General features: G+C 53.7%; 1 protein-coding gene across 1 annotated transcript; it reads left to right on the top strand.

The window, feature by feature from the left end:
• Positions 1-252: 252 nt before the first annotated feature.
• LOC309672318 (fatty-acid amide hydrolase 1-like) lies at positions 253-10,507 on the top strand. Its single transcript, XM_082483794.1, has 15 exons — positions 253-435; positions 1,695-1,808; positions 2,517-2,660; positions 2,980-3,113; positions 4,251-4,457; positions 4,889-4,929; positions 5,502-5,626; positions 5,858-5,983; positions 7,194-7,291; positions 7,676-7,775; positions 8,087-8,127; positions 8,960-8,999; positions 9,560-9,668; positions 10,003-10,148; positions 10,240-10,507. The coding sequence occupies exons 1-15, from the start codon at positions 268-270 to the stop codon at positions 10,366-10,368; spliced, it is 1,722 nt and encodes a 573-aa protein (XP_082339920.1). The 5' UTR covers positions 253-267; the 3' UTR covers positions 10,369-10,507.

Here is a 10,507-nt window from a genome sequence, read left to right as displayed (position 1 = left end):
AGGGGTGAGTTTTCACTCAGGAGCTTTTCCTGCTCCCAAATCTCCTCCCTCCCACCCCTACCCGTGCTGCCGCTCGCAAAGCCGCACACTGGTTAAATCCTTATCCAGCCGGCTCCAACCTCCTCTCCCGCCCGCGAATCCTCCCCGGGTTTTGCCTCCTTCTTCCCCACCTCCCCATCGGCGAGCGGCTTTGCCCTTGGCCCCGGCCGGCAGCGGGGAGGCGCCGGCAGCGGGAGGAGCGGGGCTGCCGGCCGGTTCAGCCCCGCCATGCGGGTCCCCCTGCCCGCCCTGCTCTGCTGCTCGGCCGCCAGCCTGCTGCTCCTGCTGCGATGGCGGCGGCGAAGGGGGCTCTGGAAGAAGGTGAAGGAGGCCCGGCAGAGGCAGGAACGGAGCTTGGTGCAGATGGAGATGGCCGTGCGGCGCTTTCGGGAGCAGGTGGGTACGATAAGCTGCGCTTCTCCGCCTCCACCCCACCCCCCACCGGTGGGGGAAAAGCAGGGGATGGGCAAAACCTCCTCCCCCCGCCCGGTGATGGCTCCTCACCCTGGTCCCTTCCCCTCGGCACAGCCCCCGGGGACAGCGGTCGTGCAGCCCTTCCTATGGGCGGCGGGGGGGGGGGGGGTGGCTGCAAGGGACAGCTAAGAGGCGGCATCCCTGCTCCTCCTATGGAGTTACGGGGATTTAGTTTTATTTCCCGTGTAAATCCGTGCGTGCATCCCGCCGGCAAGGCAGGGGTCCCCTCTGCTGCAGGGATGGGCGGGACGCGCTCCCCCGGGGCGGCGGGGGAATGAACGGGCGGCGGCGGCGGCGCGGGCGGCGGCGGGGAGTAAGCGGCAGGGAGGAGATGAGGGGAAAAAAAAAAAAAATAAAAAAAAATCCATGCTCCTTGTCTGAAAGCTTCCCGGCCTCTTCCGCCATGGAGGGAGGCTCAGCCTGGCGAGGCCGGTTGTGTTATCAGCAGAGGCCAAAGTGCGGCCGCCCGCGGGGACGGGGTGCGATGCCCGCCGGGGCGCCGTGCCCAGAAATCCCGCTGGACCACGCGTTCCCCCAGTGCTCCCAGCAAACCGCCCCGCCTGGGGTTGGACCGGACTCTCTGGGTGTCAGAGTCCATCTTAGGGGATGAGGTTTGATGCCTTTTTTTTTTTTTTTTTTTTTTTTTCTCCCGTCTCCCCACGGTATTTAGGAGGTGGTGGGGAAATCTCTGCTGATCCAAAAATGACCTTGTCAGCCGAGGGGCTCCCTGGTTTGTGCGCTTCCCTGTAGGATACCTTGGTGGTGCCGGAAGATCTGGCACCAGGTCCAGTTCAGTTTCTTGCTGGAGCAATGTCTCTAACCATGCCAATTCCCACTGTAATTCGGCGGAGAACATTGCACCAGGCAATTCCCCCGGGCCTGGCCAAGACCTGTCTGAACAAGGCTGCGCAAAAGTCTTTCTCTTAAACAGCAGGTGCTTGATGTCTGGCCAGGAAGGGAAGGCTTTTCAGAAAGCCTGGGTTACTATTGACCTTGCAGGTTTCCCCCCTGTGCCCACTGGTATCAAGGTAGAAGCAGGATTGCGATTTTGTGGCAGATATTGCATTTGGCCACTGAACAGCAAATATTTTTTGGATGGGTTACAGTGGGCACCACGGGGACAGGAGGAGCCCACCAGCTGAGGTAGAGATGTGTCATTGCCTCTTCAACCTTTCCCTTAGCATCCTTCCGTGAATATGACCTCCATCCTCTCTCTGCCTTTGCCGGAGCTCTCCAAGAAACTCCATGATGGCTCCCTGCCTCCGGAGCATGTCTTCTACGCCTATGTGGGCAAGGTGAGGAGCAAGGGTGGTGGGGCAACGTCTCACCCATGCTGGGGCTGGCTCTCTTGGGAGAAGCCCAGCACAAGGTTCAAATGCTGCTGAGTTGTCACCGCTCGCTGGTTAGCGCTGGGCCCTTACATGCTTTTCTGTGAGCAAGGAGACAGCTGGGCATCTGGCTGCCGTAGCTCTTGGCTTGGTTTGGAGCAAAGGGGAGGAGCAAGCTCAGCATCTGGAGAGCCCATACCTTCCTAGGGGAGCCCATACCTTCCCAGGGGCAGGTGTAGCTATGGGGAAGTTGCAGAGTGCTGCTGTTGTCTCCCTTTCATCTCCAAATAGGTTGGTAAACCTCGAAGACTGCATCTGCTTTCATTCTCTGCTTTTGCCATAATGCCCTGGTCACCTCCTGGGTTCCCACTTTGGGGCTATCATTTTAATGCCACCCCAGAAGCTCGATCAAGAACCTTTGGTATTCTGCTTGGGCTGAGTGCCTCTGTCCATCCTGCACCAGCTGGTGCTGCGGCCCCCCCTGTGTCCAGACAACATTTTGGAGTTTGGTGTGAAAATGTCTTGAGAAGGAACGGAAAGGGCTGCCCTCATACCAACTGCCCAGAGGGGGAGATGGAAAATGGGGAAGAGGCAGGTGTCCTTTGCAAAAGAGAAGGCTGTTGCGCAACACTGCGGGCTGTGTCTCACCTGTGGGCTTTTCCTGCTTTCCTCAAGGCCCTCCAAATTGCCACAGAAACCAACTGCATCACAGAGTATCTGCAGGAAAGCGAGACCCAGCTCCGGAAAGCAAAGCTGCCGGAGAAGCTGGGTTTGCTCTACGGGGTACCTGTCAGCATCAAAGATTCCATCGACTGCCAGGTACTGCCAACATGATACCAGGTGTATCCTGAGATCCCTGTGGCTTGAAGTTTCGTGGCGGGGGGAGGTTTGACCTCAGCGTCTGGCTGGACTTTGTCGTAGCCGACGTGGGATGGCCTGCCCTGGCTGGTGACGGGGTTTGCTCCCCATCTCCCGTATGAGCCAATAGAGAGCTGATCAGATTTACTACCAATACACCGTATGCATGGTGGGTGGGTTGTTGGAAGTTCACGCACATGCTTATATAGATAGATAGATATAGGAGGGCAGGGGGAATTGAGATCCTCCATTTGGAAACCTCGTTGTCCTGTGTTCCCAGGGCCATGATTCCACGTTAGGGTTTATAAAAAACCTCAATAAACCCGCGGCAGAGGACAGCGTGGTGGTGCAGGTGCTCAGGAGACAGGGGGCAATTCCGTTTGTCAAAACCAACGTTCCCCAGTCCCTCATCAGGTAGGTGTGCGCTCCCTTCCCTTGGCGCGGCGGCAGTCCTCCCTCCCTCATCTCAAGGGAGGGTTTCCATCAAGTCTAATTCTCACTTCCCACTTCTTTTTAAATCACAAGACCTGGTCCCCATCCTCAGTATTTTTTAAGTTTTACTTTAAAAAGTAAATGCATTTACATTAAGGATCAAAATTAACTCTAGTTCCAAATGAAATGAAGCAAAAGAGGGAGAGAAGAGGAGAGAAATCACCGCCCTTCTTTCTTTTTTTTCTTTTTAAATCACTTTTTTTTTTTTTTTTTTTTTTTTTAAATTGATCCCTCAGAGGTGGTCCTGTTAACTATACAGTGCGGACACATATTCATGGAAGGGGGAAAAGGGGAAGCTAGTTTAGCTAATGACCTTAAATTATCCTGCCCCCAAAACCTCCAGCTGTATCTGGCAAGGCCACTCTTGATGCCATTGATACGGGGTGAGGTCAGGTGTGCTCTGCCGGACAGCCACCCCGCTAATGTCCCTGTGTCCTGCCAAGTGAACTCTGGCAAAGCTCCTCCCTGGATGACTGTTGCGCAGACGTATGAAGTGCCTTCCTTAAGGCGACGCGGCAATAACTGACCGTGTTTAAAAAAAAAAAAAAAACAAAAAACCACACAAAGAGGTTGCCCCAGGGATTATCAGATTTTTGCAGCGGTTCCTGGGGAAGTCTGATGTTCAAATGTCACTGCAACTGGCATTTGGCCTCTTTCCAAGCAGGGACTCAGCAATGTCCATCCCTCCCGCAAGGAGGGTGGGGAGACCTGGACCTGCTCCAAGTGAGCTGCTTTGGATGTCCTCTGGCCCTCGGGACTTGCCTGAACAGAGAGGCTTTCCAGGAGGTTTGATGTATTTGTGCTGCCAGAGGGTCTGTCTGGAGAAGGCATGACGACACTGAGATTAGCTGGCGGTGAATCCAGGTCCTGGGACCACCGTGAAAAGGCCGGTGGTCTGCATGGGAGCTTTGGGAAGCTCCCTCAGGCTAAGTGATGTCAACGTAACAACTAGTGAATTACCTAACTACCTTCTGAAGGTCTTTTTGTAGTGACTGGGCTCCACATCAGCAGATATCTGCATTCCTCTCATTTGCAATCTCTCTCTCTCTCTCTCTGTAGCTATGACTGCAAGAACTTAATCTTCGGTCAGACATTCAACCCTCTGCTCTACACCAGAACCCCCGGAGGCTCCTCTGGTGGAGAAGGGGCACTTGTAGGAGGAGGTGGGTCCATCCTAGGCTTTGGGACGGATGTAGGAGGGAGCCTGCGTTTCCCCGCTGCCTTCTGTGGGATCTGTGCCCTCAAACCCACTGGGAACAGACTCAGGTACTGTGAGTAATGCAGGGATGTGTCTGGGTGAGACACACCTGCCACCCTACCGACTGCTGTATTGGGATGCTCCTTTTCCTGTGGGCAAGGGAAAACTTGGGAGGAACTGAGAAGGGCTCGTTTCTTCCTCCTGCCCAGATGTTTTCTGGGGCCTGTATGGAGGGAAGCATTGGTTGCCCCAGAATGGAGATGGGGAAACCTCTCCATCTGCTTGCTAAGGGGGTGCTTGTTCCTGACTGAGAGGGCATAAATCATTCTGGGCTAGATTGGGTCCCTCTTGGGCTTCCCCTTGGCCCTTCCTTCTATCAATCTCTGCATCTGCAAAGGGAGGGCAGTGGTTTTTTTTTACCACTTGCTCCTTCTTAAAGCTTTTCCCTTCTGTGAAAACTACTCAGCTGCTGTATTTTGTGTGTCTCTTTTCTTCACAGTAAAAAAGGAATCATTTCTGGTGTCCTTGGGCAGAAGGCAGGTAGGAATTGACGGTTGTCCCCCAGGGAAGGGCAGTAGGGCAGGGGTGAGAAGGACCCTCAGCTGGTTATGGGGGATCTTCTCCAACACATTCAGAGAGAGAACCAGGTTCCCTTTAAGGGACACTTTCAGAGAGCCACCCCCATACTGTGATTGCTGAGAAACTGGAGTGTGCATGAGCCAAGAGGAGCAGTTTGTGTAACACATGAACCTCAACACACCCTGTAACCCCCAGGTTGCCGTGTTGTCTGCCGCTGCTTCATGGGAGGTGCGATTAGCAGTCAAAGGGAGTGTCTTGTGTTGTCCTTGTGTCATGATCAACAAAGCTTTTTGTTTAATTTTGTAAATCATGAAATGGAGACGTCAGGGCACATATTGGTGGATAACAACTCTGGGTCCATAACGATGGGCCTGCTGGTGGGAACACACCTGTAGGCATCCCTAGCCCAATTCTCAAAGAGGAACTGTTGCCAGCACTAGATTACGGCAAAACCATGCCAAGAGGTCCTGCTTTTGCAGGACATGCCCTTGAACGACCCCAAGCCATGAAAGCTCTCATCTGGTCTCTTCCAGTGGTCGCAGCAGTGGGGCCGATGGCAAAAGAGGTGGAAAGCCTGGCGCTGTGCATGCGGGCGCTCCTGTGCGAGGACATGTTCAACCTGGACAGCACAGTACCACCCCTTCCCTTCAATGAAGAGGTAAAGGACCTCAAAGGGGGCAAAGGTCTCTGAGAAGAGCTGCCATCACTCAGGATGAAAACGTCAGTGGTTCATGGAGGCCCTCCAGGACCTGTTCCAACCTGCCGCATGCTGTGGGTGGGCATGCGGGCGAGAAGTGCTGCTTTCCAGACTCGCCCTGCAGCTATGGGTGTAGTTGGCTCCTGACACCACTGACATCCTTCCAAGCTGATGTTCTCTGTTGCTTTGCAGGTATATTCCAGCACGCGGCCCCTCCGCATAGGCTACTATGAAACCGATTTCTTCACCATGCCAAGCCCTGCTATGAGACGCGCCGTTCGGGAGACGAAGCAGCTGTTGGAGGATGCTGGCCACACGGTAGGAGGTTGCACGAACCCAACAGTCACGCTGCATCTATTCTTCCTTCCTGCCACGTCTTCGGGACCCGTGTGTGAACATCAAGCAAATTTGGCAGGGAAGGAGGGCCTGGAGTCCAGTCAGCTTCCCACAGCTTTGATGGAAGTAGATAGCGGCTTCTGGAAAAGAGAAGTTCATAGAATCATAGAATCATAGAATCATAGAATCAGTGAGGTTGGAAGGGACCTTTGAGATCATCAAGTCCAACCATTCTTTATATTGCAACTTGATTTCTCCTCTCAGCAGGATCTCGGTGCTCTTTAGGTGCTGGAGAACACTAAAGGGAGCCCACTCCGATCCATAGCACTTGCTAGGGAGTAGACACACTGCTGTGTGACTTGTCTGTAGTGTGGGTGCATTTACTCACACCTTGGCTGAGAGCCACATTGCGTTAGCTGTACCACCCAGGTCCTGAGGCAGTGCCTGCAGGGAGCTTACAGTCCTGGTGGTGTATGATTAGTCAGCTCAGCTCAACGTGTTTCCTGAACCTGATGGACCACCTCTCTTCAGTGGCTGTGATGAGCTGTTGTCCCAGTAGTTGTTTAGTCTATTCTCAAGCCACTTTCACCTCTTCTGCATCATGTCCTTTGGCAAGCGGTTCCACAGATCTACTGCATGTTGCATGGAAAGCCACCTCCTGGTTTTGTATCTGGAAACAAGGACCTAAGGAGAAAATAAAAGAGCAGTTGCAGATGGCAGATCTTTTATAGCCAAGTAGTCCCATGTTGACCCAGACCCATTTCTAGGGTCTCAGGTTTCGGAGGTTGTCTCCTTCCTCCTCTCTGCCATTTCAGCAAGTCATCTCCTGTGCATGAGGCATGGTTGTGGCTACACACGCAAGGATCAGGAGTGAAGTGGGGAGAACAGTCATGCTCTGTAATCCACTGCCAGTTTTGGAGGGACCTTTGTGCATCAGGGCTGCTTGAACATCAGGGGCCAAGCCCATCCTGTATCTTTTGACTCATCAGTTGTTGCTCAACAGTGGGAAAGGGGAAAACAGGGAAAGATGGATGGAAGGGGAAGGACCTGGTGGCCTCAGATGCTAGAGGCTTTCCTGAGGGCTTGTCAGGAAAACCTCAGCCCAGCTTGGCCCGTTGCGAGCCCTCAATGGCTTCTCCCACACAGCTTACTTGTGCTTGTGCCACTGACTCCTGTTCCATTGTCCTTCCAGCTGGTGCCCTTTGAACTCACAAATGTGGACTACGTGATCTTTAACTTCTGCGTCAGGGGAATGTTTGCAGATGGGGGCGCCTCCTTTCTCAAGAAATTGTAAGTATAGCCTGGAACGGTTTGGTGTGATCGGTGCCTTTCTGTGAAAATCCTCCCCAGGGTCTGGCTAGCGTCCAGATCCAGGTGGCAGATCTCCTGGATGTAGACAGGGGCTGATATGCATTGGGATTTACTGGGGAGCTTACCCTCAAGCAATTCAGACAAACCTTGTATCTCTCTGGGATCGTTACCAACCTTGACAGATGAAAGGAAACTGGGTGCTGATATCCTATAAATACTGTGAGAACCGGAGGAGCCCGGTAGAATGGAGCAAACCTCTTTTTGTCACTTAGATATGCTGTTCAGAGGGGTTGGCCTTGTGAAAGCTGGTCTACTGTGACTGTTTCCTAACACTGCTCAGCTAAACACCCTTTTCTCTTTCAGCAAAGGGGAGCTGGAGAAAAGTAGTATGGGGCTGTTCTTCTGGTTGGCGAAGTCACCAAGCTGGCTAAAAACTCTCCTCTCCTGGATTGCCAAACCCTTTGTAAGGTCCATTTCTTTCTAGCATAGGTGGAGTTAAGCAATAGGTGCTAAATAACTTGCCTCCCATTGCAGTAAGGCTTTATCATAGAGAAGTCTCTAGGCGTTGCTTCCTGGCTGTGCTTAGACACATCTCCTAACTGGAGTGATGCTATTTCTGTTCCTCCTCTCCCCACTTTGGGGAAGATCCCCAAGCCCTGCCCGAACACTGAGTCAAGAGCTTGTATTTGTGACGGAGCTGTGTCAGAGGACAGGCCTGGGATTAATGTAAATTATATTCTTTTTTTTTTTTTTTTTTTACTTTCTCCTTCTCAGGTGCCTCGGTTTTCAGCTATCATAAGAAGTATGAGAGCAAAGTGAGTAAATCTGAGCCCAAGCGAATGTGTGAAGATTTGGGTTTCTCTTTTGGAGAGCAGCAGTGCTCACCACGTTAGGGATGCTGCCCCAGCTGCATCCCTCTGAGAAAGTAAAGGCAGAAAACACAAGGGTGGGAGTGAACTGAGAGCAGTTCACGTCTACACCGTAACCCTGCAGGGTTTGACAAACTTCTGGTACTGAGGATGGGAATGAGGGCAGGGGCTCACAGCGTCTTGCTTAGGAACTGGACGAAGCTTGTGGGAATGAAATGCAGCGTCGGCTTCAGCACTGGTTAATGCATCCGTCGTGCCATGAGGTAGGGACCCCATAAGACAGAAGGAAGGTAAATGCACGGGGAAGGAGGCTTGCTCTTCCTCGCTGCGATGTCAATGTTGGGCAGATAGTTAGAAAGGACTCAAGTCCCGTAGCAAAGAGAGTGTGTTTTGTGCTGGGCCTCCAAGGCAGTACGTCTGTCCCCACATCAAAGCATCAGTCCACCTCACGCAGCCTGGCCTTTGAGAAGCGACGTGCCTGGGCTTCCACCTCCTCAGCACAGCGGCAGTAACAGGGCCGGACACTTGTCAGGCCAAAGCAGCACTGCACCAATCTGCCTTTAGTCTTCAGCCCTCCATCATGGGCAGAAGCAGAAATAAGGCCCCCAGCCCTTCCGAGGAAAGCCAGGACTTTGCTAAAGTCCTCTCTTCCCTTGGCTGCAGCTCCAGGAGCAGAACTAACCCGTACCCGTCTGCTTTTTGATGCTCTTCTCTGCCCCTAAAGCTGCTCTTTGCAGCACCTCTTGATGCCTTTTGTTGGTTTTGTTTCCTTTTTCAGCACGGTGGATGAAGTCTGGAGTCTTCATCATGAAATTGAGGTAAAGTATTGCAATTTGGGGTTAGACATTTTTTGTTTTATTTCTCTTTGGGAAGAAGCAGATTCAGTACCCACCAAGATTAGGAGATGATCAAGTCACTGTTGATGTGAGGTAGGAACATAGGTCGCTCCTCACTTGGATGTGCAAGTTCTCAGCACATTTAAAGATTAGGATGACACGTAGACGCATTCATGGTCCCAAATCAGACCTGAATTTTTTACTCCTACACTTGGAAACATGGACCATCAGCTGTAGCAGACTTGCCTTTATTTCCATTCTAGTTTCCTCCAGACCTATGCCCGTGTCCCAGGTTGCCACGTGCCCCTGCACTCAGTCCTTCTCCTCCTCCAGTTTTAGCAGGGGGAAGGGTGCTTTGTACACTGGGAGGGCTGTTGACCAAGTGGCAAAGTGTTGCTGGATTTTTAGCAGGATCAGGCCTGATGTAGCCTGATGGCTGCTTCTGGGGAAGGGCTGAGAGCCCAGCTGGGCACCCAAGGAGATACGTGTTGCCGTGGGACAGTGCATCCACCCCACTGACCACCAGTGTGTTTCCTGCTCAGGAGTTTTGCTACCAGTTCATGGCCCAGTGGAAAAAGCTGAATCTGGATGTCATGCTTTGTCCCATGCTGGGCCCAGCTCTCGGCATCGGCTACCCTGGGAAGCTCTCAGGTAGGACTGCTGATGGGGGACCTTTCCCTCCAGCGTGCCCCTGCTGCAGCACTCCACCAGTATCAATGGGGAGTGTTCCTCCTCCCCTCATGTCCCCAAGGCACTGGTCAGTGGTGGGAAGAGCTGGGCTCTTGGGGCAGCTGCAGCCCCAGTACGTGGGGTACACCCAGGACAACCCCCTAGGTGCACGTGGGAGCCAAGGGGCAGGTCCCCATCCAGCAGAACCTCGAGTTCCCAATGCAAGCGTCCCGATAGCTGGAAGCTCACATACACGGAGGGGGGTGAGGGCTTTCCCTGTGGGGGTCTGGTGCTGCGAGCTCCCCCTCTTCCCCAGTGGCAGTCAGCTACACCATGCTCTACAACGCCTTGGACTTCCCCGCCGGCGTGGTCCCTGTCACGACGGTGACTGATGAGGACGAGGAGGAGCTGAAGGGCTACAAGGGGTACTTTCGGGACTGGTGGGACCGGACCCTGGCAAAGGTGAGTGGCGCCGGGTTCCCCCAGGGCGCGAGCATCCCCATCGCTTCCCCTGGACATCCCCCTGCCCTCTCCCCCTCTGTTTGTGCCACAGGCTTTTCACGGCAGCGTGGGGCTGCCCGTGGCCGTGCAGTGCGTGGCCTTGCCATGGCAGGAGGAGCTGTGCCTCCGGTTCATGAAGGAGGTGGAGACGCTCATCCTGAAGAAAAACAGGCTCGTCTGAGGCCTGCGCGCTCGCCCGGAGCAGGATCCCAGCTAACGTCAGCGCAAGGTCATCCTTTGATTCAACGCGCCCGCAGGACTCGTGTCGCCCTCCGCGAGGACGCGGTGACGGCTGGGCTGGCTGCTGGCTTTGGGGCACA

The sequence above is a fragment of the Vanellus vanellus genome (assembly GCF_965231255.1).
Source record: "Vanellus vanellus genome assembly, chromosome: 5".
NCBI lineage: Eukaryota > Metazoa > Chordata > Aves > Charadriiformes > Charadriidae > Vanellus > Vanellus vanellus.
The sequence above is the reverse complement of the archived record's forward strand: the minus strand, read 5'-3'. Positions and strand labels throughout refer to the sequence as shown.

Coding starts and splice junctions, on each gene's coding strand:
- LOC309672318 (XM_082483794.1), top strand. CDS start 268: ATGCGGGTCCCCCTGCCCGCCCTGCTCTGCTGCTCGGCCGCCAGCCTG. Junction 4,458..4,888: donor CCCACTGGGAACAGACTCAG/GTACTGTGAGTA, acceptor TTTTCTTCACAG/TAAAAAAGGAATCATTTCTG. Junction 5,984..7,193: donor TGGAGGATGCTGGCCACACG/GTAGGAGGTTGC, acceptor TTGTCCTTCCAG/CTGGTGCCCTTTGAACTCAC.